This window comes from Struthio camelus, chromosome 20 (genome assembly GCF_040807025.1).
Source record: "Struthio camelus isolate bStrCam1 chromosome 20, bStrCam1.hap1, whole genome shotgun sequence".
Classification (NCBI taxonomy): Eukaryota; Metazoa; Chordata; class Aves; order Struthioniformes; family Struthionidae; genus Struthio; species Struthio camelus.
Genome location: NC_090961.1, coordinates 12096221 through 12124130, shown reverse-complemented (window position 1 = coordinate 12124130; position 27910 = coordinate 12096221). Strand labels below are relative to the sequence as shown.

Genomic DNA, 27910 nt, shown 5'->3' with positions numbered 1-27910 from the left:
CCACAGCATGCCCTGCGAGTCACCTGCAACTCCAGCATTTCTGTACACAGCGCAGCATGCAGTTTTCTCCAGGATATCAGTGTGATCTGTGATAGCTGCCTAAGTATGATATGTAAAACTTCAGCTAGAATTCTGGAACCGTACTGTAGTGCAGCGCACCTGCAGCTTTCATGCTAGAGGTTGCTGTGTCTGTCTGATTTCATTATGAACACCTTGGGATGGTATCTTAATTTAAGATTGCAATATTTTATAAATATTACACTTTATATTTGATCATTATGATTCATCATAAGAAAAGTTTTCCATGCTGCAATGCTAAAAATAAGTAGGATTTTACAAAAATCCTTGTGTTCTGGAGTCTTTAATAACTGGTGCCTGTAGCAGTCTTAATCAGTGTAATTAAAAGAAATTGTAGCGTCATTGGTCAGACTGTTTGCTTTCTCTTCTATTGTGTCCCTAAAAACCGAAGGGCTGGGAAGAAGGAATGATGGGGATGAAGAAAGGAGGACGAAGGTGTCTCATTATTCCTCCCGCCTGGGCCTATGGGGCTCAGGGAGTGGCTGGCCGCGTACCTCCAGACTCTACGTTAGTTTTTGAGGTGGAAGTTAGGCGGGTGAGTATCTGCTCCCAAGCAGTTCTTTTACATCTGTTTTGTGACTGTTGAGTGGCAGTGACTGCCTGCAAGGGAAGAACCTATCCTTGGTATGAGAACCGCAGCTCAAACTGTTGCAAACTAAATACCTAAGGAGGATACATATCTTAAAAAAAAAAAAAAAAAAAAAAAAAAAACCATCAGACAGTGGGACCCCCACTAAGCTGTTTTACTAAGACATGTCTGTTCTAAGTGCTTTGGGGATCTTTTGTTGTCCTATTTGTGAGTCACTTGAGAAAACAAAATACTCATTTTGAGGAATGAGAGGATGTAAAGGCTCAGCTTCTCCAGTTCAGAATCAGCTTTGTTTCTATGTTTTTACTTGAAGTGAATAAGCTTGGTGAAGAAGTAGTGGCCGGAAGTAAGCAAGACCCTGAAAAATTGTTTCAGAAGCCAGAAAAATGTCTAATTTATGTGTGTGTGGTTTTTTTTTTTTTTTTTTTTTTTTTTTTTTTTTTTTTAAGGTAAAGCTGGTAAAAGAAGGCTCTGGTTCAGATGGACAGAGTGTTGGTTCTAGGGATTCTCCTGCACCTTCTCCAGTACCCCATTCAGATGGTTTCTCTTCAGACCCTGTTTTATTGCCTCCATCTACAATACCTCCAAAGCCTGGGTAAGAAAGAACGTGGATAGAACAACTTGCTGCATTACAAGATGATAATGTTCAGGAACGGCCTACACAATGCTATATTCGCGCATCACTTGGCAAATATAGGTCCTCCTGTGCGCCCACTTAGTGTCATCAATGTGGCAGAAGAATGCTTGCTTTCAAGACTCACAGGAGGTTTTCCACTTGAACGCTGACTTTCAGATTTAAAGAAATTAGGACAGATACATGTGAAAGAAGTTGGTACTCTCCAACATAACTCAGATCTGGTGATGTTAAGTTGTGTGGGTACTGTTGCAACAGCTTTCTCAGCTGGCAGTATCATCATAAGCTGGTCTTGAGTCGTGGCTGGTTTCCATGTGTTTAATTTTTACATTAAGACTTATTTCTTAAATCAACTAAACAGGGCAGCCATCCTATTTTTAGGGAGTTATTTTCAAATTGAAGTGCTTGTTTTATTGCTACAACAATAGTTTATCAGGCTCGGTTACAACTGTTTGTACACAATGCGGTCCTTGCAGCAATCAACAAAATTATCTTTCTGTAATCGGCTGTTCCACAGCCATGGAACTTGCCCATAACAATGTTCTGAAATCTACCCATAATGTTGCAAAGAATCTTCCAAAAGTAAGTGGAGAGAGATGTTCACACTATAAGAAAATGTTTTGCCAGTGGGAGCTATATTTGACAGTTCCCAGTATTCAGAAATGCAGAATATTAAATCCTGAGTTTTACCTCGGTTGATCTCTACTATTAACACACACCTGTTTGGCTTTTCAGGGAGCCAGCTGTTCGGGCCAAGTCAAACTCAATCAGTGAACAATTGGCAGTAAGTGTTGTTTTTTAGCTAATTAGGAGCGTTACATAGGGAAGTGAGAGCCCTGACTTCACCTTTACGTTCAGTGTTGCTGAAGATTAAGTGAAGATAACGCAAGGAAAACACTCAAATATTTACCTTATTAACAGGAGATTAGAGCCTTTTTTATGAAGGGCGCAGCAGAGCATGAGGAGGCTCAGTGACAGTTCTGAGTCCTAATTGCTACTCTTAAATGCAAAACTTCTTTGACCTTGTGGATATTCACAGGACTAGTTGTCTTCTCAGATAAACAGACAAATTTAAAATTGATGAAGAGTAGTTGTGGCATTCAGCATAAATTTGTTTAGGTACATGAGCAAGAGTTCTTACGTGTGCAGTTCAGGATAGAAAAGTCTGTTTCTTTTTCCTTAATTTAGAAAAGCCATTTTTGACAGACAGAAAACCATATTATACCTCATTTTCTTGTTACTGTGTTTTGTGCAGGGATATGCTTTCTGTATAATGATGACAGCAATGTCATCCCAGAAGGAGAGTGTGTATATATAGTAATCCAGATTAACAAATCCACAGTGTTATCTTGTACTCTCTAAAGTCAGAGCTTTTCACACAGTCATTGAAAAATTGAAAGAACCAGGCTTATAGGTGAGTTTAAATGCTAAGTCAGTGACTTAGAACTAAGAGTCTAAATCTGACAGATGTCTCTATAATGTGTGAAAATCCTAGGCTGAGGAACAAATGAAGGGTAACTGTGAACATCTCTTTCAGAATCCAGATGTAGCAAAGGCAAAGCTAATTTCTCGAATGGCTAAAATGGGACAGCCCATGCTGCCTTTCCTTGCTGGGACAGCAGGTAGTCAGCTGGACTCCAGTGACTCGGAAATAGAGGTACTTCACCAATCACAGAAATGTGAATTTTTTTCTTTAATGCTCTTTCTGCAGTGTGACTAGCTCTCCCTTTGTACAGGGAACATATACTTGGTTTCTGTTTAGCAGTATGATTTAACAATTCCGGTTTTCCTATATAGTTAATTGGATGATACCTATTCTCATGTGATCTTGAGTTCAAACTGTTTGCTAGTTCTTTAGTGTTTGTTGTAATATGTAGAAATGATTTTAGGATCCAAATACACTGAGGGGGACGACCCAGCCAGTGGCTTCATCTCCCATGAGACCGTCGCAGCCAGCTCATGCGGTACTGCCTACAGTGTCAACGCAAGGTAATACCCTGGTGAGCTTTGCTTTGGTATAGAGAAATTTCACTTTGTGAGCTTCAAAGTGCAAGGGCTGTGAACAGAGGGTTCCTCTCAGGAGCTGAAAGAGGAACTGATACATAGTTTCTAAAGAGGCTTGCTGACCTAAAGCACCGTAGGTAGACTAGTTCATAAAGCACAAGACTGACCTCCTGGGAGTATGTCTTCGTTGTGATCTCCTTAGGCGCACGTTACTGCTCGAGGAAGAGCAGCCATGCTGCAAAATAATGCACGAGCTGCCCAGTCACTACTGCCACTGTGTGCACCTGGGGTGGCACTAAGACTTCTAGGACGTGTGCTTTGTGCTGCTTTGTGCAACAGTAAAACGGACTGTTCTATAAATCACTTCCCAGTAAACGGAAGGAAAATTCTTGTGCCTGAAAATGATAGAAACAGTAGCAAAAGGTATTGGAAGGTTGACAGCTCTGGGGTGGGCTTGACCTGTCTTCCCATGAATAAATAGTAATGTCAACTGAGCACTTTTGAGAGTTAGCCTGAAAGATATCTTGTGTTAGCCAACTGCAAAGCACCTCCGAATAAAAACGGGGCATCTAAACAGAACTTGTGGCTACAGGTGAAATTTCCAGGAAAGAACTCTTTTCTTAATCTTATTCTGACTGCTTTGACTAGATTTAATTTTGACAAGACTTCAGGCAGGCTTGCGTTTTAAGTTTTCGGTGTGTTTAGTTATTTTGGCCGTTGCAAACTTAGTGAGTTAAATTATTTTTAGCTACCTTTTCTGCTATGCTGGATTTCTTTCTCCCCTTTCAGTACCTCAGGCATCTGGTTCTACGCCCCTGGTATCTTCTGCCGCTTTAATACCTGCGACCATCCCACCCCACTCCTCTCTGCCTGGAGGATCACAGGGCTTTCAGGTATGAAAATCAAATCAGGGAGACTTGACACTTCTCCTTTTGTCCTTTCTCATTAATCTTACTGTCTTCTGCTTAGCTGAGAGCAAGGACTCCATAGCAGCATGTAAGGTTAGTTCCTGTGATTCTTCTTTGGCATTCCTACATTTCTTTCATATGCCTCTTTTGACTTTAATCAAAAAGAGCTGTTTTGTTGTATGCTGATGGTTTCTTAATGTTGAAATAAGAATTAACCCAAGTTTGTTTAGTATCAGCTTTTGTAGTAGGGGGGGAAACAAACCTCCAAGAACTTGTAAAGCGGGTGAAACCAAAAACATTTTAGTTGAGATTCCTCTTTGTCATGATATGTTTTCCTGCGAAGCACACAATTAGCATGTTCATGGGTCATGTTTCATCCAGCAGAAGAATAATCTTTTTAAATGCATGTGCTGCTGCTGTTAAGTGATGTGACCTGCTTGCTAACATGAACAATTCTTGGAGGCTGAATGCACAAGCTAAAATACGCTTCCCACATCAAGTAATGAAGACCTAAAGCTAAATATTGTATAAATAATATTACGAAGTCTGAAACTAGGCTTACTACTCTGTGTGGGTTTTTTTTTTCTTTTTTTTTCTTTTTTTTTTTTTTTAAACTTAAGCTGCTTCCTGGAGGTTCTGAAAGTCAGTGACATGTACTATGTACAAACACTGTTTATTTTTAAAGGGTCCAAGCTGAGGGCAAAAAACACTTGATAGTGAATAAAAACAGTATGTTTAAAAAAAAAACCACTGATGCACTGCTTTGGCTTTACAGTTTTCTTAAGTGTTGAAACTGAGGAAGTTGTAGCAAATAACAGAATTAAAAATATATATGTTCTTGTTTGATGAGCACAGTGAAATTTTAATCTGACAGTGACTTGAATAAATGGTTTTGGAAGTTTGACAATGATGTCCTAAAACCTTCTAGAAACGTGGCTGAAGTGATATCGTAACATTTTTTTCTTGCTTCAGAGTAAATTAGTATAAAGGTGCTCTATAACTGTAGGATTCTAGTTGTCTTGAGTGAGGTGGTACTCATATTTAATGCATTCTTCAGTCCATTTGGTGGCTTCTGATTAGCACTGAGCAGTGAAGTTGCAGTCAAACTGGACTGCACTGCTTGAGTCTTTCCTAGGAAATAGCTTTGTGTTCAAGTTAGCATGACTTCAAATTACTGCATGTCCGATAACAGCGGTAAGCTATTCACATGCTGGTCTTCACCTGCCACAAGTGTAAGGCAGCATGCTTTTATTTAAACATCAGTGAAGAAGGTAGTATATTAAGCTGTAGTAACGTGAACGTATATCTAAGGCTTGACATATAAGTGGCTTTGTTATTTTCCCTTAACTATGAGAGTTTTGTAATTTGACTTCCTGCTCCCTAACTCGTTTTTTCAAATGTCATCCTTGTTCTTGAAGGGGGTTGGAGTAGAGAAAAGGCATGTGGAAAGCACTCAAGTGTGGGGAGAAACATCAAAACATATGTTCTAGTCTTCTAATCCGTTGAATTTGTTCTGCAAGGCTTATACAGGAATGGCATTTTCTTACCCTCAAACCACTGCGTCTGCTTCCCAGCTCCAGCCTGTAGGACAAATGTATCCTGCACCTTACCAAGGTTTGTCAAGAAAGTGCATGCTTTACAGAAGGTTTTTAATACCTGCTGTTGATGGTATCTATAATGAATATTTATGTAGCAACGGTAGCATATACATATTCATCCTGTCTGGAGAGCCATGCTGTTTCACAGGTTCTTATTTTAATGCCGAATAGAGGCAAAGAGTTCACAGTACGTCTTTTTCTTACCTTAAGGCACTTTGGTGAAAGGGGAGGGAATCTCTAGGTATATTCTCAAGGCTGTGTATTACTGAAGGCATTTTATAGCTGATAACTTCCAGCTATAACTGTGTAATAGTAAAGGTAAAAGTAAATAGTTTTCCAGATGCCATGTCCCTCTTGGTCCTGGGAGGAGAGGGGCCGTCCTATCTGGCAGGCTTAGAACTGCTAAGTATTATTCGTGATATATCTGCATGAAGATGCTTTGCCCTTGGGACTAAAGATCTCTCCTTCCCATTCTAGCGCCTGGGGATGTTACTTCCTTTTTGATGACAGAGGCTCGGCAGCATAACACTGAAATCCGAATGGCTGTTAGCAAAGTAGTAGATAAAATGGATCATCTGGCTGCAAAGGTAATGTGTGACATACCAACTTCGCTGACAAGGCTGCCTATTACTTGCTCTCCAGCTGTAGTCTGGAGGGTTGGCTTTATTTAAATGCCTGCATTAAGTTTGTAAGTGATGTACTAGCTTAATGAAAATTTCAGTATTATGAGACTTTAAGTGGTAGCAATTCAGCTCCTATATAAAAGCTAAGAATAGCTTTGGGAGAAGGTGCTGTCTCTTACTATCTTAAACATCACATGATGCGTTTTGTTTGGAGAGCGCTGCTGCCCTTCAGGAGGTGTCACAGTTGACACAGTAGCATATGACTTAGCGCTGTATGTGATTAGATGGAAAGGTGAAATGGTTCTTTGTGTGGATGTCTGACTGCTACCTACATTCATAAATTCATTTCCTATGGCTTAAGAATGACTTATTGCTACAGGTGGAGGAGTTGAAGAAACAAAACACAGGTAACAGCTTATTACTACCTGGTATCTCGTCTGTGACCATGGAAGCCTCCATGATCATGAGCAACATCCAACGCATAATCCAGGTGAGCATGGCCGGCCTTATTGACTCCTTTCATAAGGAACTGGAGCCCACGATGCTATTCCTGATGAGAATAGCTGTACTGGCTTGGACCGAAGGTCCGTCTAGCCATGTGTCCTGCCTCTGGCCAAAAGCAACTCTATGATAATCCCCCGAACGCTCTTTTGGCCTCCCAACAGCTTGTGGTTTGGGGACTTTCTGAGCCAGAGCTGATATCTTCCTATTTAGTGTTCTGTGACAAGATTGACGTGAAAAAAATTCAAAGTCATCCTGAACCAGTATAGACTTACCGTCCAAAGTATCCTGCAGTTCAACAGCTGAAGCAGGTGTTAGAAGTAGGTGGTTCTTGCATTTGTCACTACTTAGTCTGATACTTTGCAGTTTCCCTCGGTAGTGAGAAAGTGAACTAGAAGTTAGCATGCCTCCTTCCCGTTACATTTCCACAGGAGGTGATAAGCCTCACCACCGTACTGCATCTGTACAAATAGAAAGGGCTGGGGGTGTTTGGCACTGCTGCAAGGAAGTCTGAGTAAGATCAATATTCGTGCTGGGTTATGCTTTAGGAGAATGAGAGACTGAAGCAAGAGATATTTGAGAAGAGCAGTCGAATTGAGGAACAGAATGAGAAGATCAGCGAGCTGATTGAGCGGAATCAGAGGTAAGGAGCGGGAGGGTGCAGCCCGCCTGCATCTGCAAGGTCTGTTTCTAACTGACACGTGTTTGGTCAGGTTTAACTATGAGGGGTGTCCTTTCTCTAGCGTGGAGACGAGTTCTGGATTGTTTTTTGTCTGTGGGGGTGGGGGGAGGGGCATAAATGTGTGTTTTGGTGTGGGGGTTGGTTTCTGCCCACCCCCTGTCTTTACAGGGCTTATGCCTAAAATTAGGTTTTGCAGTAAACTCAAACGTGTACAAAGAGGAGAAACGCCATCTCACGTGATCTTCCTTAAGCGTTCTTTCTCTGGTTCTCAGGTTATTTTACTTTTGCTAGCCTTTTAGTAAGGTGGAAGGAAGTGTAGGGGATGCTGTGTTCCTACTTCCAGTGTTTGATGCGTGTCCTATTAAGTTGCAGAAGGAGAATAACTTCTTTAAGGAACTAGCAAAGGCCCGTGGATTTCAGGATATCAAAAATCTTGGCTGTATGCTAGGAACATGAGAGCAGTTGCAGGGTTGCACACGTCTCATCTCGGCTGATATTATCTATGCCGAGTACTCGCCACTCCTATTCCACCCCTTTGAGATCAGTTGCTTTTCAGCGCAAGGCATAATGCAAAATTGTCCGGGACTTGTCATTAAGAGAGCTTTAAACTATTGCCTTTTGTATCTGAGCCTTTCTCTTCATTTCAGGTACTTGTGTAAATGCTTATGCCATCTTCTCTTAACAGGTATGTTGAACAAAGTAACTTGCTGATGGAGCAGAGGAACCATTCGCTGCAGGCAACAAATGAAAACACACAAGCAAGAGTGTTGCATGCAGAACAAGAGAAGGTAAAACTATGGTGACTATGAGCAGAGTCAGAGACCTCTGGCTGTAGCTTGAAAGGGGGCTTGATGTTGCACGAAAACATGAAGCCTTATTAGTCAAGGCTTAAGTCGTAGTTCTCAACTGACGCTTTTGAAAGCTGTTTAGAATAAGCTTTGAACGTTTTTATGGTTTTCGTGACAAAAGCAGCACAGAGCGCATAAATCTAGATCTCTAACGCTTGAGTATTCTTAGTTTAACAGGAAGGTGTCTCATTTATTGTTAACTTAGGTGTATGGCCAACAAGTTGAACTGTTGTATGTATCAGCAGGGCCTCATCTGGCTGAAAACGCAAATCATTTAATTGCACTGACAGTTTCAGGAAAGCCTTATTCCTTCTCTTGAACTGTCATAAAGATTGTAGCTGTAAGAAAAATGATTTTCCACTAGAGTTCGTTCATTGCAGTCTTTCTGCACTGTTTGTTTGTTTTAATACTAATCAAGAGCTAATTGTTTATAGCAATACATGTATTTTGCTTTTGTGAAAGGGTCTATTGGGAAAGAGTTCTCAAAACCTGTTAAATGCACTTATACATGGTTGTTTTTTTTGTTGTTGTTTTTTTTTTTTTTATCCTGTACAAGTGCACTCAAGACAGCCTAGCTCTGTCAGGCTAGTTTTGGGGTCTGTAGTTGCATGGTGTCTTCTATGTTTTCTCAAGCACTAGCTTCTTAAATTCCACCAAGTTCAATCTTGTACTGTGCTCCCCTACTGTGAGTGGCATATCTGCAATACAAGCATGAGATGATAAATGCTTGTTCTGCATGAGAACCGTGAATTGGTGCACCTGCAAGTGATGGAAACAGCTTCTTTCTGAGGTACGCTGGGAGGTGTTCCTGTAGGCTAAAGAATAGAGCAATAAATGGCTGACACACGTATGCTGGTGCCAGTAGATGGAGAAAGAGGGCTGTATTTTTTCACTGAGGGCCCAGGTCAAACTACAGAAATAACTGTAATACATAGGGTATGTGAGAGATTCTAACCAGGAATAAGTCAGATTGAAATCATCAATAGAATTCCTTTCAGTGAAATTTCTGTCCGTCAGTGAGCACAACATCCCGCTTACATGGAGAGTAGCTTGGGGAGGAAGCAACTTCTAGAGCTGTAAGATCTGATCTTCAGGAATCTCTCAGGACTCATCTGCAGTATGAATTCACTTGATTCAGTAGTCTCTGCCTGCTAGGTGATAACACTATTGCATGAATAGACCCCAGACTAGATCAAAAAAGCCATAACTTGCACTGGAGAAATTCTCCCCTAGTTTTGAGAGTGTGTTGACTGTAAACACAAAGTCTGACATTCCTCCTTCTTCCTATTATCTGATCTAGCTTGCTCTGTGACTGCAATCGCTGAGATAACTGTATAGGAATCTGTCTCTAGCTTTGGTAACAGAACCAAGGAAGAGAATTGTAAACTCTTCTCTCTCTTCTTTACTTGAAAGTTGGGAATCACCGTTTATTTTGTGATATATGCCAGGCCTCTGTATCCAGGATACCTGAGAAGTGTTAATAAGTTGCTGCCTTTGGGTTATGGATCTTTGACCCTTGGAGAGCATATCAGAGCTTTAAATCAAGGTTTATGTTCCACAACGTTGATAATTCCCCACGCTTTCCACTGCAGTGAAATGATGATAATCAAGAGTAAGAGCTGCAAACTACCAGTCTGCTGCTTGCTGGTCTGTAAAGGGTGTGTACAATGTATCTGAGTAAGGATACATGTAGCTTCTCTTCTGTTTTTAAGCCAGGCTTCACTACGTTTTTTTGTCTTTGAGCTTTTGCAGCTCTTGAAATAATTTATATGCTTCGCTGGCATGTCTCAGGCTCCTGTAATGAAGCACTTAGCTTTTCTGATGATGATTAATGCCTCTGCCTTTCAAGTTGTGTTCTTAACTCTTCCTGTTTCCTGTTACTGCTTTCTTTTCCTAGCACATGCTGCCAGTGGATCGGGGCTGGGACCAGGTGAGGCAGTGTCTGCTGACTGTGTAGATAATAGATAATTGTGCCCTAGATAGCATCAGCCCAGCTTCCTCTTCAACTAGCTATAGATACTCATTGGCATTAGAGGAAGCGTCTCGGATCTTGAATTAGCACAGATTTTCAACTGGGAAAAGGGTGTTAAAGCTGGTAGTATAGCCATTGGCCACCTCTTTCTAGGGGAGCCCTTTGAAAGAGCGTTGTCACATCGCTGCTCGTTTTACCCCCTTCATGGGAGAAGTAGGATGTGATCATATAATTGTCAGCTATAGATTACATATGATTCTTGGAACCTGAAAGCTGGAGGCTGGAGCTGAGCTAGTATAGATTGAAGCATTCATGGCAGAGACTTAGGTCTATTAAGTTCTTGGCGTAAAATTTCCCTTTTACTTTTTCTTACGTGCCCTTAAAGACAGAGGCAAGCGTTAAAATGATCTTCTGATGTGGCTTGGGGCTTTATTTTGTTTTAAGGGCGCTAGGAGTTAGTATCTTGAACTTCAGTGAGACGTTTATGGAAATGAAACAGGAAAGCAGATCTGCTTTTAGCCAGGCTCTGTTAAAATGGTTCTTAAAATGAATGGCATAGTATCCTCGCCCTCGAGGTCAGCACATATTCATCCTTACTGTAGTTGAAAGGATTTGGCTCACAACTCTTCTCTGCCAGAAGGTGGTGGTCATGGACTGAAGAGACTATATAGAAACTCCAGTTCAGGACAACTTATCAGTTACAGGAACAGCTGTTAGGAGTCTGAACGTAGGCATAGATATGGAAACTGCTTAGGCATCCCCTGCAGCGAGTGAGGTTTCCTGAAGGAAGTAGTTTTGTCTCTGCAGAGCATCCTCTGAAGTTTGTATGTCCTACAGAACAAGATTGGGGACATATCATTGTTTGTGTCTTTGTCTTGATGCCTTTAAGCCTCTCTTAGCATGTTGTTTACGTGTTGTCTAACAAGCTGTATTAGGTTCTGGTTTTTCCGTGAGTCACTGACTAACAATACTAAATCTGAACAGGTCAACAAATTATTGAGAGAAGCACGCTCTAAAATGACTATCTTGCCCTTCAGGCACCTCAAAGTGACTATGTGCTGTGTCCTCTGGAGGGAAGGGGCTCTTTTTGACTGAAACAAGCCTATATTATCTGTAGCTTTGTAAGCTTATTAAGGATAGTTAGATCTTGGAGCCCAGGCTCTTACCTGGGTGGATATTCTCATAGCCTGAAAACTCCAAACAGAGCCACCAATCACCAGCAGTAGTCTTAAAAACATGTTTAAGCTTTGCAGGAAATAACACTGAGGTGAGCTGATGTGGTGGTGATTGTTGGTAGCCTTGTGCAATTTTCTAGTTGGTCTGGGCAGGTTACTGCCCAATGACTCACAGTAACGTAGCACAAAGTTATCGTTACCTCCTCAAACTGGAAGTGTCTCTGAGGTCCTGGATCCCAGCACGTAGGTCTGCAAAACCTGCCTGAGCTCTGTTTACCCTGAGATGGGGGGCAAGTTATTTCTGACAGAGTAGTAGTCAGGAGGAGGTAGTTGGTCTGTCATTTAATTCATGAAAGTAAGCGTAGACTCTAGGTCTCTAGTACCTCATTAGTTCTGCCTGTGAGAACAGTTTTGGCACCTTCTTGCACCCGCATACCTTGCTATTCCCTTTTTTCCCCCTTCCCTGCTCCCTTCTGTGATGCAGGCCAAGGTTGCAGAGGAGTTAGCAACTGCCACGGCACAGGTTTCCCATCTGCAGCTGGAGCTGACTGCCCACCAGAAGAAGGAAATGGACCTGCGGAAACAGCTATCTGCTGCCCTGCAGGAGGCAGAGCGTCATGAGATGCAGCTCAACAAACTGCAAGGACAGTTGGCAGGTAAGGGTCGTGTTGTGCAGTGAGGGTTAACTTCCTCGTTTAGCCTGCTGTTTTGTTGGCCAACACTGGCTATGCTGGAAGCTTTTCCAGTGGGCAGTTTCCGTTGCCATGAGGCCTTGCAGGTTACCCCAGTGTGTCTAAGCAGAACCCTCTTCCAAACTAATGAAAGGGCACCACACAGTATGTTACAAAGCTATTGCAGTTGCAGTAGGTGGTAGCCTGGGGAAGCATCACTGCATATTTACCCTGTTCTAATGCTCTTCTGTAGGCATACCTCACGGGGTGCACTGGAAACCTGACGCTGGGCTTGGTGAACAAAGTGATCAGTCAAAAACTCGTTCTCTCCTTATACTACTGCTGTGTGCTCTGTTTCCTTGTTTTGATGGGAAAAGTGCATTTTTTTTCTTGTGTGGAGGAGCCCACAGGGTTTGGTGCTCAGCATTTTTTGCCAGAACTCCCCCAGGAGGTATCATTTCTGTGGTGTGTGGTGATTTTTTTTTTTTTTCTTTCCTCTCCTTGTCTCTTCTCCCTTTAGCTCATGGTTTTGATCACGTTCCTTCTATGTCCATCAGTAGTGCCCTGTGATATCAATCTTGGCCTGCACTGGATGCTGTGGAGATGCAGTTTATGAAAAGAAGCTGATTCCCTCTTTGGCATTAGATGAGGGAGCAGGGAATAATCTTAGCAGATATTTCTGTGGTTCAATGTGGACTCTTCCAGAGTTGACAAACTCCTGGTTTGTTTGGCTCTTCTCACAATTCTCTATGACAGGCTCTCTTTCTTGTAGGCAAAACGTGTCTTGATTATATGCTTTGTCAAAATAGCTAATTATGGATATGACATCTGAGGTTTCATGCCAGGCATTTGTTGCGGTTGAGCAAGTCTTTTTTGATACCATTGACAGAACGAGGATATTGATTCTCTGAGGTGTCTGAGGGGTGTGTGCATCTGTGTTGTCACTAACAGGAAAATGAACAGGATTATTTTGTCACAGGGATGCCTTTTGTAGAAGCAAGCTCTTGACCTTACTGAGATAGCTAACCTTTTATAGAGGAGCCAGAGATATTTCCTAGTGGTTGAAAAGTTTAGATGGAGGCTGAAGTATAAGCATTCCTTTTCCACTGAAGAAACTCTTGAAAAATGCTGTTTCCCACTGCAGATGCTAACCTTATGAGTGCTCTTACTGTGCAAGAGGCACTGTTCCATCCCCTCCCCCCCACCCCCAAAACGTACTAAGCTGAAATACGTAGTGTTGAAATCCACAGTAAGATATATTCTTGCAGAGCTCCAAGAAGCCTCGGAAGACACGCAGACTAGATTCAAAGCTGAGAAGCAGAGCCGCAGGCACCTGGACATGAAGATTACAGCACTGGAAGAAGAGCTAACAGATTTAAAAGTAGAAAAAGAGACCCTTGAAAGGGTATGTTCAGCTCTAGCACTGCAGAGAGATGCAGGATTTGAGCCGTTTACTGAAGGTCACCTGCATTTTCACGTGTGAGAATGTTGGGTTAAGGTGACTCTTGACTCATCCACAGACAAGGATCACCGTGCTGGTGGGTCCTTCGTTCTTATGCGACTCTTGAATGTCTTATCCAGTAATATGTTAACCTTCCTACCCATGAAGTAAGTCTCAGCTTGACTTTAAAGCAATAAGATTCCCCACTCGAAGAAATTTATCCAAGAGGAAGAAAAGCTACTTTGGTACAGTCTGGCCTATGCTTAAGTCTCGCTCTCTATTTCAGAACCTTGCAGAGAGGAAGAAGAAATCTCTCTCAGAGAGAGCTCAAGCAGAAGAAGAGATGGAAGAGATACGCAAATCGTATCAGCAGGAATTGGACAAGCTTCGACAGCTGCTGAAAAAGGCACGGACTTCAACTGACCAGGCAGCAGCGGAGCAGGTGAGGAGGCATGGCTGCTTCTCCAGCAAGTGTCTGGAAGACTTGTAGGAATTTATAGGTAGGAAATGAGCCCCAAAACTGCTCAGGTAGTAAAAGAATGAAAACAGTATCTTCGTGCTTTTAGGGGGGTGGTTCTCGCACAGGGTTCACTTCTTCACTTCTGTTGCCCATCTGAAATATATTTGCTGGTGCTTATTGGCCCTGCCTCTGACTCCAGGGTTTATACTGATGTCTCCATAAAGAAGTGTATGACTTGGGTAGGCAAGAAGGCTGCAGAGTTCTGGATGCAGCATTGATACGAACCGGCATGCCATATCAAATTGACTACATTAAAGAGAACGTCAAACCAAGGAAAGGAGTTGAACTGAACTCAGTTTGTAGTAGAGAGAAGAACATAAGGCCGCTAATGAGTGAAGGGACTGCTTAGAGATGAGCCAAGAGGGCTGAAGCCTGAGCCAGGCCTTCAGGCCAGCCTGGGGCTTGTGGCCAGAATTGAACTCTGAGAGGTGTGGGCAGGAATACATGACTGCTTCAGGGCTGCTATCTGCGTGTTGGTATTCCAGCCTAGGGCAGGAGGTGTTGCTTTTCCACCACTTGCCAGGCCCCAGGCTTTCAGCAACCTGCTGTGCAAATACAGATCAAGTGTGTGTGTGTTCCTAATGACCTTTCTTGCATGATGGGCAGCTGTCACTCATCCAGGCAGAGCTGGAATCCCAGTGGGAAGCCAAATGTGAACGTATGCTGGCCTCGGCCAAGGAGCAACACGTTAGGCAGTACCAGGAGGTGTGTGAGCAGAGAGACTCTCTGCAAGAGAAGGTGTCCCAGCTGGAAGAGAAGGTAAAGAGCTGTTCCTCACTGCTGAAATGTAATGTGCTAGATAATCAGTAACTGTAACCCACAGTTCCCTGCCACCTGGTTGTGGTTTGTCTTTCAGTTCTGTTCAAACTGTTTGGAGTTTGAACTTGTTAGTAAGGTGTCTGTACTTGTTTCTGCTACACTGGGTTGCTTGGCTAGTGGATTTGTTACTGCAGCTCTGAATGAGGTAGAGCCAAAAAGATGTCGGTCTTAGACTAAAGCAGCGGTTACAGTCTCTTCCGCTAAACTGTGCTGTTCTATTTGAGTGACTGTTTTTGAGCAGAAATAGCCTTGAATGAGGTGATACTGAAAAGGGGTGTAAACTGATGGGTTTCAGTTCTTATCTTTCAGCTTGTGGCTCTAAAACACTCGAAAAAAGCAGAGGAGCAGAAGCTATCTGAGTTCCAGCAACGTTTGGAGCAACTAGAGCCTATCAGAGAGAAGGTAAAGCAACTGAATATAAGCTGGTGTGCAGCAATCGCTAGCCTCAGGCCACCTATGTCCAGAACAAGAGCATGAGTGCCTTGTTGGAGGGAAAGAAGAACTTCACAATGCTTCCAGGAAACCAGAACAGGCCCAATGATGAGACCCAGCCCTCCTTTCACTGGGAGCTCAGTAATGCCCTGCACATTCTTGGTGTTACATGAGCTGGAAGAGTTCAGGACATGGGTGTGGGTCAGCAAGGATTTTGCTTGGTTGACTCTCTTTGGTTTGGTGCTACTAGTTTCGGAGGAGTCTTCTGCAGCTCTCTGTCAAAGTCCTGCTTGAAACTACACTCAGCAGTTTTACCCCTTGCTAAAACAGAGTTTACAGCTAACCGTTCCAGTGCAAGGTTAATTGTGGTCCCGTCTGTGAAGCTGTTCTAACTTTGTCTCTCCTTGGCAGTATTCAGCCTTGCAGAATGATGTTGTGGTGCTGAAGGCTGACTATGAAGAACGCGTACAAGAGCTAGAGAAGAATCGGGACAGATCTCCACCTGCAGACTTCACAGAAGAAGTGAGCTTGGCTAGCAAGTACTTCTTATTAGGCAGATCTCTTCTCTCCTTTTAGCTTGAGTTATTTCTCTATTGAGGAGAAATTTAAAAAAAAAAAAAAGTCTTATCCTTTGGGCTAGCACTGGATATTATATGATGTGTTTCTAGTAGCAGGGTCTGTAGAGGAAGAAAGGATGCGATTCTTAATTCTAGCTGCACACTCTGTTGCTTAATCTTTACAATAAAACTTAAGATTTAAACTTTGATTTAAGACTTCAAAGAATGATAGGAAATTAGCAGCAACCTGCCTCAGTTCTGGAGGGATGGCTTTGGTGTGTGTGTGTATAACGTTTCAGAATCTAAACGTGACCATTTATTCTACTTCAGTATTGGAATTTCTAATGTGAAAAATGAATTCTTTGAAACTAAATGTGTTTTGCTGGGTTTATTGCTCCCTCACCTGGAGAAGTATCTGATTTTTGAGTCCAGTGCTTCACAAGTTAATGAGACAGGTCTTTGTTTCTTTCTTTTTCTTTTCAGGTAAAGAAGATCATGAATGGCGTGTTTCAATCTCTTCGGGGTGAATTTGAACTGGAAGAGACATACAGTGGCAGGACGGTTCTGGGTGTTGTCATGAACACTATTAAGGTACAACTGAGATGCTTATGAGGTGATAAATGTGAAGGAAGGAGGCTTGGCCTAAAAGCACCAATTTGTTTTGTGAGTCTGAAATAACTGTTAAGAAGTTTGTCATGGGTAGCAAAGCAGCCCAGCAGTGGGAGAAGACACAGGAATCTGCAGTAGCTCATCTAGAAGTATAACCTGTGTTCTCCCTACTAAAAAAAATTTTTTTTTTTTTTTTAAAGACTGTAACACTGCAGCTACTCGATAGGCAGCAAGAGAGACAAGAGCATGACAGTAAAGCGGAGGAGTCTGGAACAGGAGCAGGGAAACAGAAGGGATCACTTGGAGCAAAGGAAGACCACGGAGAGCCCATGCAGCATAGCCCGGCACGGAGCGCTACATGCCCAGCTGATCCTGGGGAGGTAACCATAGGCTCGACAGTGTCTGACCAAGAAGGCGAGTCTGCTGCTCTGGCTGCCAGGCCCAGAACTCCTGAGGAGGAACAGGCTACACAAAACAGTGGTGTGTCAGAAGAGGAGAAGGCCCTAGGGGTTCGTGGGGAACTTGCCTCCTCAGGACCTGAATCCTGTCTGAATCCTGATAAGGGCCTGGTGCTTGCAGGACAGCCTGTTTCTGAGGTGGATGAGGACTTTGGTTTAGCCGAGCAAAAGGAGGAGAGCAGTCCCATCAGGGTAGCTGAGAATGAATGCAGTCCCTCAGGAGTATGTTTGCAGGGAGAAGCTTCTGTTCTAGAAACAAAGCTGAGAGAAGTGGATGTGGCCGTGCTTCCAGAAAAGCAAGCTACGGAGAAGGCAGAGGAGCTTGTGGGAGGTTTAGAGCCCCCTCCCTTAAATAGTGAGGGAGGGAACTGTACAGGCACCTCTGATGGGGATAGCTCTGAGATGGAGCCTGCTTCAGTATCCATCGCAGAAGAGAGGAGTTCAACTATCCTCGGAGAAACACCAGGACACCAGGAACCGGGCTCCAGCCCCAGGCAGACGGATTCCAGGTGAGCTAGGACTGCTGGGGTAGCCACTGTCTCATTCTCCTGCTGACTGCTCAGGCTAGCATGGCAGCGTGCCCAGAGGTGCAGCCCACCAGTGGCTGGTACGCTCCGCTGTTAGGACAGCACACGCAGTAGGGCTGAGCAGCTGTCAGGGTGCTAGTCCCAGCTGGCCCAAGCCAGGCTGCTGGTGGAGTCCAGGCTGTCTGGGGCGTGCTCTGCTGGGAAGGCAGTTGCAGACCAGAGTGTCTGGAGGGAGGCAGTGTTGCTCTTGTCCCTTGTAGACAGCTCCTAGCTGAGCGCGGAGGGGAGTGTGCAATTTCTCTGGGATCTGTGTTGTTGATGGCTGCCAGGGCACTCAGTGCACTGTTCCGCATTGGTGAATAGTACCTGAGTACGCTGAGTTTGCTTGAGTGATGAGACTTGCATCATTCTTAATATAACATGTAAAAGGAAACCAAGATGCCATCATTGGCAGGTGAGCTGCTAATTCTTTGCGTTCCTGTAGCCTTTTCGAGGATGACAACTTCTTTAAAACGGCATCTCATAAGCCACTGAAGCCTCGAGTTCCGTCCGAGGAGGAAGATGAGGAAGAAGTGGTAAGTGTTTGTATCTTTCCATTCCCACTCAACTGCTCCATGCATTAAGCTGTAGCTTCTCCATGAAATCCTTTCCGTGGCAGTGGGAGCTGATAGGCTCCTGGTAACTGGGGTCAGAGCTTCCCATATGCTCTCTGTTTTGAATTTGCAATAGTTGGGACTGTTTCTTGTTGAACTTGAAGCCGAGCGGGATATGAGAGTGACAGCAAACTCCTGCTGACATGAAGTTAGTTAAGATGGCCTGTATTAATTCAAGTATCGTTATAAAGCTGTAGCGCTTTCAGTTATAACTCTAATCTTACAAGAACCTCAGAGGGTTGTTAGTGTCCTCTCTCTCTCTCTCTTATTGCTTTTAGTCTTTAAGCATCTCTCTTAGATTAAGACAGAATGTGAAAAAGACAAAAATATCACTAGTGAGGTTTCTTGATATAATCTCCCTATAGCTGATGGAGACTTCAGAGCCTCTGAGTTGTATAGGAATTGCTAAATAGTGGGAAGCTGTTAAGACTGACGGTTTCCCTCTGGTTTCCAGAGCATGAAGGGACGCCCCCCTCCAGCTCCGCTCTTTGGTGACGATGATGATGATGATCTGGACTGGCTGGGATGAAGAGCCGGATGGCAAGCCTGTGAGCCATCTCCTCTGGGCATGGCCTCCTTGCGTGCACTTGGCACTTACGAGCTGCATATATGGGATAGTTGTGAACAACCGGGGACTTTCCAGGCTGTTGTATTGCAGGCTGATGGGGTCTGAGAGCAAGTGGTTCTTTTTGCACTCTTGGACACTCAGACCCGTCTTTCTGACCTGACAAACATGCACAGAGATTGGGACTTGCTGGAAGAACTGACCAGTCTTACTGCATGTTTGTGTTGCTGTCCTGCTTATGTGAACCCTTGATTCATTAATCTGAAACTTTATGCAAATATGAACTTTGTAAAGTGTTTCAGAAGAACAATTTGGGCAGAACCTTGCATTAAGTTACGATTTTAAAAACTAGACTAAAATCTCTCCTCCTTTCCCAGTCAGGGTCTCCTTGGACTATGTCTGTGTTAGTCCCAAGGGGTGGCTCCCAGGAGCTCTACGCTGGCTCATCACCACATGCTTAGCAGTGGAGGTGGGTGATTCAGCCAAGAGACCCAGGGCAGGTGCATTTTGTGAGCCACAGGCTCTGCACAGGCAGCTTGTGAAACCCCCAGGGGCCGAGGCAGTTCAGGTTGGGACGGCTGGATGTTCAGAGCTGCAGCACACATGGTGCTTGTTGACCCAAGGCCTGCTTGGCAGAGGTGCCCTTTAGCAGTACCAGCACTAGGGGCTCCGTGGGACCAATGCTCCAAGCACAGATGTAGCATCTAGTAATTGCTGTTGGGAAAAGCCAAATCCCCGCCCATGTTTTATAGAGCGGCCTGAGGCTCACCCAGGTCGCATGGAACCGACTCACTGCACAGACTGTGTTATACTCGCTTTTTCTCACTCTGTTCGCGTGCAGAGGTGAGATCTTTTTCTGGTATGCTTCATTGGCAGAGGAAGCCCCTCATTAGCAGCGATACAGACACGTTAATGTGCTCCTTGTCTAGAGAGAAAGAGAGTTACTGTAAGCAGCCAAGCCTATCTCCTGTGCCTTTTTCTCTTGCTGCTGCTTAAAGTGTCATGATCATGGCACAAGGTAAAATTACCAAATGGTGGCTGGACAAAGGCCAGGTTATAGCATGTGCCAGGCAACCAAGGGTTTGGGATGTAACTTCTCAGTCTAAGTGGAGCAAGAGAGGAAAGCAATGAGGATAGACAACTGGGCAAACAAGTTTAATTGCTGGTGGCACTTTTGTTTCTAGGCTCACCTGCACTGACACAACTTGGAAGTATAAATGGTTCTTAGTGTCTTTAAAAGCGAGCAGAAAAACCTTTCCCTTTAATACAATGGAAGTTCTTAAAAATCAGTTCTACAACTGTTTCTCATCATCTCTGAACTGGACTTGCTCTTCTCTTCCAAGAAATTGCATCTAGGAAGACTATACAAAATACTGGGCATTCCCCCACTTAAAATGTAGCAGTGCGCCAGGTCCCTGCCCCTGCTTTGCACCCTCAGTGTGATAGATTGCCAAATGCAGCTAAAATTGTGGATGAGACCAAAGCTTGTGACCTCGCCAACCTGCTCACACGCAAATGCTTGTGTTGTAGGGTCAACGTTGGTGGGATTTCCTTGAGAGCAGCTCCGCAAGTCAAAGTGCTGACTGATAGTATGTGCTGAGTAATTATTCAGTGCTGAATGATAGTATGTGAAACGCAGATCTTCCGTGGGTCCCCTTCCTTGTGATGGTCTGAGTGTAGATAGCCTGAAGTGGCCTTTGGAACCATTTCTGGGGTAACGTCCTGGGGGAGGTGGTTACTAATACTAAAAAATTCCCCTTCTTGTTCCCAATTACAGATAGACAACCTGAACGATTTGCATTTCACTTTTTGAAAAATAAAGTGCAATTAAGCCTGTATCTTTTTTTTGTCGTTGCTTTTGCATGGGCGTTTGAAATCTAGCTTAGCTCTGATTCTTTGGTCTGGAAACTCTACTGTGGGGAGAACTTTCTCCTGGGAAAGGAGAGAAGGTCCCTTCACCTTGTGACTGCAGCTCCTGAGGCTGTCACGTCCCCACGTGTGCAAGTCCCCAGCCCTGTGCTCATGTGAGAGGCACACATCACTTGCCTGGTTCTCCACGAGGCTCCATGGGAAGTGTTTGCAGCCGCCTGCTCTCTCCTAAGGTGACTCTGGGTGTCTCCACCTGCCGTAGGCAGCTGCGGAGGAAAGAGGACTGTAGCTAATAGAAACCCTCCTGTGCCCGTTTGCCCTGGGCATAGACTGGGGTGTGGATTTGAAACTTGTCTCTCTGTACGGCAGGCGCAGTGGGTAGCACAACTGCTCCCTGCCTTGGTACCTCCCTTTACCTTAGCCTATAGCTTCTAAGATTTTTATGGCTAAAGCTTAGTAGCTAAAAATAAAACAGTTTTGCTCTTCTGCACGTGCTTCTGAGGGCAGGAGGGGTGAACGTGAGAAGCCTGTGTGCCCCCCATGGAGGTAGCAGGCTCTGGGGCTCAAGGGCCCTGGCAGTGATGGACTTACCTAGTCCAGGCCTGGGACGGATGCCTTTGTAGGGGGCTGTTTTGGCACGTGGGTGCTAATCTGCAGGCAGGAGGAGGGGGTATCATGGAGGGCACAAGCTGCACAGCAGAGATGCCCCCAAGGTGCTGCTGGGTGAACGTGGGGACTCGGCACCCAGTTTCTCCAGGAGCTCGGTGGAGGTGAGGACCTCCCGCCCTGAGGTTCCCTCCTCCATGACTGCTCCTCTCTGCTGCGCTGGCTTCGGAGACAGAGGCAGCGTGTTGTGCTCCCGAATGCCTTCCCTGAGAAACTGTCCCTGCCTTGGGTACAAGGAAGGAGGCAGGAGAAGAGCGCTGCGCATCAACCTGTGTCTTTAATATGATCAGGAAACGTCTCATCTCGGGGCTGGCGCAGGGCCCCTCCTGTGCCCTTAGATCGCATCCCTCCGTGCGCACGTTACAAACTCTCGCGGTCGGCTCTGCGCCGTCGCTCTGCGGACCGCCAGGCGAAGGGGCTTTTTCCCTTGTTTTTAACTGTTTCACCCGCAGAAAAGCAATAGAGGAAGGACCTTTCCCATCCCCTTTAACCCTGCCCTCGCTGCCTGATGCCGCGGAGGCGGCTGGCCCTCGCCGAGGTCCGCGGAGCGCTGCGGCGTGCGCCAGCTCCCGTCGAATCCGGCTCCAGCCCCGTTGCAGAGCAGGCGCAATTAAAACCCCGGCCGGCCGGCCGGGCTCCCCTGCAGGCAGCGGCGGAGGCTGGACCTCGGCCCCCTCCTGGTACGTGGATGCGGCCGTTGCCCCGCAGAAATGCGGATGGAGGAGTTTTCCGGAGACGTTTTCCAGCCTCAGGGACTGCAGCAGCAGGAAGCGGCTCTGCGGGGTGGCTCCCGGCGAGCTGTCACCGGGGGGGTCCAGGGGGCTCCACGTGGATCCCAGCGCAGCCAAACCCCGGGAGGTGAAGGAGAGCGCTGAAATAAGTTAATTGTTAACGAGTCTGATGCCCTGGGGCCCACACGTGGAGCTGCCAGCAGCCACGGCTGAGGGAGCTGCAGCCCCCCGCGCGCCTGGGCCACGGCCTGGGGGGTGCTGAGGCCTCCCAGCCCCGTGCTGGGTCCTTCCCGGGGCCTGGAGGTGGCTCAGGACCCCGTCGCAGTCCCGTGAGGCCGGGGCAGCCCAGGGGCGATAGCGGGGCGCCAGCAACGGCGAGGGGAGCCCCTCGGCCCCGTCCCGGGGCGCCCGCTGCCCCGAGCCGGCCTACTTGAGGAAAACGAGCAGGAAGAAGGTGGAGACGATGAGGACGAGGATGCCGGCGGCGAAGCCGAGGCGCAGGTTCTCCATGGAGGTGAGGGGCGGCTGCGTGTCCACCAGCAGCCCCCGGGCCGGCAGCCCCAGCACGAAGGCGCCCGGCATCTCGGGGCCGCGGCGCAGGCCGCAGGGCGCCATCATGCCGCTCACGGCGAAGATGGGGGCGTGGGTCGCCTCGGCCGCCAAGGAGCGCGCCGAGGCCTGGCGGGCGCCTTCCTCCTCGCTCCCGGCCGGCGGGCAGGCGCCGCGGAGGAAGCCCAGGGCCGGCGCGTTCCCCGGGCCGCCCCCCTCGGCGCCGGGGGCCACTTCCGGCACCAGCGTCACCGTCCTGCAGAAGGGGCAGCTGACGAAGGCGACGGCGGCGGCGCGGCAGACGAGCTTGCGGAGGCAGCTGAGGCAGAGGGAATGGCGGCAGGGCAGCTGCTGGGGCGCCCGGCCCGCCCCGGCCGCCCGGTACGCCTCGTAGCAGATGCCGCACTCCCCGCCGGCCTCCGCCGCCGGCAGGGCTGCCAGCGCCGCCGCTGCCGCCGCCGCCGCCATGCCGCTGCCCGCCGGCCCGAGGGGAGCCAAGCGCGGCCGCCGCCGGGCAGCCCCTTTTGAAGGCCGGGCGGCGGGGAGGGCCGGGCCGAGCGCCGCCGCCCCCGGCCGAACTTCGCCCCGGCGGGAGGCAGGGGAGCCGCGCCGGGCGCCGGAGCGGCACGCTCCTCCTCCCGCGGCCCCGCGCCGACGGCCAGCGGCTCGGCGGGGCCCCCGGCGCTCACGAAACGCCCGGCGGCGCCAAATTCGGGAGCCGGGCCCCGAAATTACCGCGGGCCGAGCGGCGCAGCAGCCCTTGGCTGGGTGCTTGCTGGGTTCCCAGCTGCTTCGCCAACGTTTGCCTCCGAAACGCAAGCGGTTTTCAGCCTCCAGGCTCTCAGGCTGTGGAAACAAATTTTTTGGTTTGTTTTTTTAATTTCTCTTACAACTCAGCAACGCTGTTATTGCCAAAATAAATACGGCGTATTCGATTTTTTAGCACCGGCTGACCAGGCGAAAGCAGCCCGCCGGGGCCCGCGGCAAGGCCCCGGCGCAGCCGCCCTCCTTCCGCCCGCTCGAAGCGCCGCCGCGGCGAGTCGCTGGGCCCCGGGCGGCCGCCGCGGCGTTCGGCAGCGGGCGAAGGGCAGGGAAGCTTTACGGCGCGGCTTCGCCACCCGGCAGCCGGTCTTTCCCGGCCTCGGGACTCGCTGGCCGCCGGGCGCTGCGGAGGACGCGCGAGCCGTGGCGGGGCCCGAGCCGGCGGCGGGGGGGGGCTGGCGCAGTGCCGGCGGCGGCGGGGGGGACGAAACCAGGGGCCAAAGCCAGGGCTCGGCTTGCCCTTCCAGGCGGCAGCGCCGGCGCGGGCGGCCAGCGCTTCCTCCGGCCGCGGGGCTTGTTTTCGGGCCGCGGCGGACCTTGCCCCGACGTCCTGTCACTCACGACCGCTGCCCGGCCCGGAGAGCGCTAGGGCAGCGGCCCAGCCGCGCAGGCGGACAGGAGGGGACACCTGGGAGCTGCCACCCTTCCCGCCGCCGCGCTGGGCCCTGTCCCTCGGCGCCTGAAGCCGCCCCGCCGAACGAACGCTGCCTGGTCCCGGGGCGTGCTGAGCCCAGGACCCCCCGCCGCCGGCCCCCCCGCGTGCATCCGGAGCTCCCTGCCGGCGCCGCACCCCGGGCACGAGCCGCTGCGGGGCGTCCCGCCTCACCTCGCACCCCGCCAAAGCGGACCCGAGCGCCCGGCTCAGCCGCGCGTGCCTTCCCGGCGCCAGGGGCTCTGGCTGCCCGCAGCCCCGCGCTGCGCCAGGGCTGTGCGTCCCCCACGACTAACGGGTTGGGAACAGCTCTGAGCACCAGCAAACTTGGCGCCGCCGCGAGGCCGCGCGCGCCGATCCGCGCGCGGGTAGCGACCGCGAGACGCTCGCAGTGGAGGCGTCCCGGCGCGCCCACCGACGAGGTCGCTGGAGCTGCTCTGCAGCGCGCAGCTCAAGAGGGAAGGCCGAAGCCCCACGTTCTGCCCAGACTCGACGCGGGCGAGGAGCAGGCGGCGATGCTGGGACAGCCAGGCGCGTGGCAGCTCTGCCGCCGCTCTGGCAGCCCCGGCAACGAGGGCTGAGGCAACCACGCGCCGCTTCTCCAGCCTGGACTGGGTAGAAACAGCAACCCAGACGGCGGGGCCCCGCTGTGCCGGGCAGGCTGCGGCTCCGGGGCAGGAGAAGCTGGAGCCCAGCTTTCTGCGCTGCCCCAGCTGCCCTCTCTAGAAGGAAAAAGGGAGCAAATAATTACCAGCAGAAACCAGCTGCCTTTTTAATGGCTTTTCCTGGGGAAAGGTTGCGAGAGGACCAGGCTTATCGCTGCATTTTTATACTTCAAGGTCAAGAGACAAAAGACTTTACTGGGGTTGTTACTTATTAATGACAATGGAGAACTGCCCAAATGCCAAAGCGCAGACGCAGCGCAGAGCTCTGTCAGGCCTCGCCCCAGCCCTCCCTCTCGCGGCTGGATTTGCCCTGCCTGTCAGGTGGCAGTAACACTTTCTGCCCAAAACATGACTTTTTTTTTTTTTTTTTTTTTTTTTTTGCGATGAAGAACCCCCCCCGCCCCCCCCGGGCCTCTTCTGGCCAGAGCAGATACCTCAAGCGCTGGCTCTGGGGCCATCACAGACTCGCTCCTTCCACTGGCGCTCAGACTGCAGGACGGGCAGGGCCTCGCGCTGCCTTGTTACTAGCTGCCCGCGGCTGCAGCGCACCGGCTGCCCCGACACACGCCTGCGTGTGCCAGAGGGGAAACCCCAGGCCTTTGGCAAGATGCAGGTGAAAGGCACTTGTCAGCATCACACGCCTACGGCCACGTCCTCCTCTGGGAGGTGTCACCCCCCTCCCGGCAACAGTGCCTGATGCAGGAGCACAGAAGTGCCCCGGCCGCAGCAGGAGAGCTGCCGAGTCGAGGCGGGTTCAGAAACGGCGCTAGCTGTCCCTGCTGAGCGAGAGGGATCGCTGAAGGCAAGCATATTAGCCAGAGAGGCACAAGTTTGCCCAGTCCCATCACCCAGCGCTCCCACGCAAGAGGATCCTGGCCAAGCATTTAGGAGGGGGAGACATAGACGTAGAGGGAGCACAAGGCAAAGCCTGGGAAGCCATCAGGGAACGTAGAGGGCTCCTGCGGCGCCTGGCTGCAGCCAGCAGTCAGCCCTGGTGCCCCGCGCAGCGGGAGAGCAGCGCTGGTCACGCGGCGTGAGTGGCTCTTCAGCGAGCGAGAGCAGCGCCCTGGGAAGGGGTGGTGAACGCAGCACCAGGCAGCCAGGCCCTGCCCCGCTCCAAGGAGCCTCCATCCTGCCTTGCCACTGTGGAAGAGGCGGACACGCCGCGTGATGTCCCTGCGGCACAGGGGGCAGGTGCATTTGCACTCACAGCAGGTCTGGTAGCAGCACAAGTGGCCACGTGGCAGGAAAACCACCTGGGCCCATGGGAAAAAGGCGGAGGGAAGAGGACATGGAGAAGGTGACTGTCCCATAACACTCCTGGCACCACCATAGCCCAACACAGCACAAGAGAAGGAGAAGGAAGAGCTGGAGGAGACAAGGGTCACCTGGAGGTGTTACAGAGCAGGAAATAGAGCCCAGCACCCTGGTCTCCATTGCGTCGGCTAAGCACAGCCCAGGGCTGTTTGTGCACGTGCATCTGCGTTGTGTAAAGAAAGCATGCGTGAAATGGGCCGGAGGGAAGGACACAGGGCTGAACTGAGCACCCCAGGCTTTCCCGTAGGTCTGACCTGATGACAGACCCACACGGACACTCGGAAAGGTCCTCCCTAAGCTTGTAGGGGCCATGCCCTGCCTCCCTCCCTGCTACAACATCTCAAGCCAGGGTACGTTCAGGAGTCTGAGGGATTAGCATCCAGCCATTGCCATTTCTGACAGCCCAGGGCCAGGTTGGGGACACAGACACGGTGGGGGGGATGTGCCAGACACTGCCAAATGGCACATCTAGGCTGGCCCTCACCCCCTGCTCCAGCACCACACATGCGCCAGGGCCTTACCTCCTGCTCCATGCAGGCAGCGCACCGGCTCTGCAGAGCCCCCAGCTCTGGCAACGCCCCCTGCCCTGCCTCTTCTCCTGCTTGCCCACCAGCCTTGCATGGCTTTCCTCCACAAGGAGAGGCATCTGGCCCTGCAGATCTCACCACTGAAGGCTTAGAGACCTGCAGCCGGTACAATATGCCAATGACCAGGCAGAAAAGAACTGGTGGTACCTGGGCTCGTCTTGGCCACAGTCAGGGTTCTCCTGGACTGGCTTGAGGACTCCATAATGTCAATCCGCAGTGCAAGAGGAGGCCTGTTAGCTTTCGGAGGGGACAGCCGGGAGAGGGCTGAGAAAGAAGGAGAGTTAGGTCCCCAAGGGGACACAGCAAACTCTCAGTCCCCACTGGCAGGACCCAACCATGCTGCGGGAAGCGCCTCCCTCAGGCACCAAAGCCAGGGCTACGGGAAGTCCCTGGGTGCCGTTTGTTGAGCTACAAAGAGCGTTCGAGTGGCTCCAAAAGACGCAGCCAAGTTATGGCTCACCCTGCAAGTGCTCAAGGCCCAGAGCAGCACCGGCATCTCTCCTTACCCAGACATTACAACAGGCGTACTGACACTCCTTCCAGCAAGACCGACAGAGTCGGTGCCTGTACAGAGTCACTGTCCCCCTGCACTGTGTATCTGCTGTCTCATACCTTTTCAAGGTCATTGGCAGTCATGGTACTGAGCACTCGCAGGGATATTCAACGGTGCTGGTACATACCGTTCAGCTGACAGCTCGATTAAAAGGTTCACTAGCTGCCTCTCAGAGCCCTCTTCCCGTAAAACACAAGGCAAGCTCCCAGCTTTGGCGCTTGAGGAAAGGTGCGGGGACATGCTGCAGGCCAGCTCATAGCTACGCAAAGCTGGCAGCAAGGACAGACCATGTGCTGTCCCTGCTCTCAAGGTCACAGCCCTGCTCAAAGCATTTTGCTTCCCCAAAGTCACGGAAGTTGAAAAACCCAACAGCTGGAGGAACTTTTGACTCAAGATGTTTTACGAGCACAACCCAAAATGCTGTGGTTTTTGGAAGAATGAAGTGTAAGCATTTTATCAGCTGATGGCCGTAACAGCATCTGCTTTGCAAACTCAAGCTGACGGGCAAAATGGACAGAGCTCGACTCAGTCTCTTTAAGACCATCCCTGCAGCTATTTTAATAGCGCACAATCCCCAGCACAGTATTTTAGAACGTGAACTGAAAGAGATTTCTGCATTTAGATGAGCTTGCACG

General features: G+C 49.0%; 1 protein-coding gene across 6 annotated transcripts in view; it reads left to right on the top strand.

The window, feature by feature from the left end:
• FKBP15 (FKBP prolyl isomerase family member 15) overlaps nt 1-20702 on the top strand; it is a 28809-nt gene extending 8107 nt beyond the window's left edge. For 3 of the 6 annotated variants that reach the window (XM_068914950.1, XM_068914952.1, XM_068914953.1), the window contains 22 exons: nt 470-613; nt 1117-1262; nt 2037-2085; nt 2839-2958; nt 3191-3290; nt 4095-4198; nt 5734-5827; nt 6289-6398; nt 6814-6924; nt 7484-7578; nt 8303-8405; nt 10363-10395; nt 12097-12268; nt 13552-13688; nt 14011-14166; nt 14851-15003; nt 15373-15465; nt 15907-16017; nt 16536-16643; nt 16862-17628; nt 18131-18221; nt 18754-20702. In XM_068914950.1, coding sequence (XP_068771051.1) covers nt 470-613; nt 1117-1262; nt 2037-2085; nt 2839-2958; nt 3191-3290; nt 4095-4198; nt 5734-5827; nt 6289-6398; nt 6814-6924; nt 7484-7578; nt 8303-8405; nt 10363-10395; nt 12097-12268; nt 13552-13688; nt 14011-14166; nt 14851-15003; nt 15373-15465; nt 15907-16017; nt 16536-16643; nt 16862-17628; nt 18131-18221; nt 18754-18828 — 3072 coding nt within the window. In that variant the 3' untranslated portion in view covers nt 18829-20702. The remainder of the gene's footprint in view (nt 1-469; nt 614-1116; nt 1263-2036; nt 2086-2838; nt 2959-3190; nt 3291-4094; nt 4199-5733; nt 5828-6288; nt 6399-6813; nt 6925-7483; nt 7579-8302; nt 8406-10362; nt 10396-12096; nt 12269-13551; nt 13689-14010; nt 14167-14850; nt 15004-15372; nt 15466-15906; nt 16018-16535; nt 16644-16861; nt 17629-18130; nt 18222-18753) is intronic. The other 3 variants (XM_068914954.1, XM_068914951.1, XM_009668125.2) reach the window with 1 other exon arrangement.
• Nucleotides 20703-27910: the final 7208 nt, after the last annotated feature.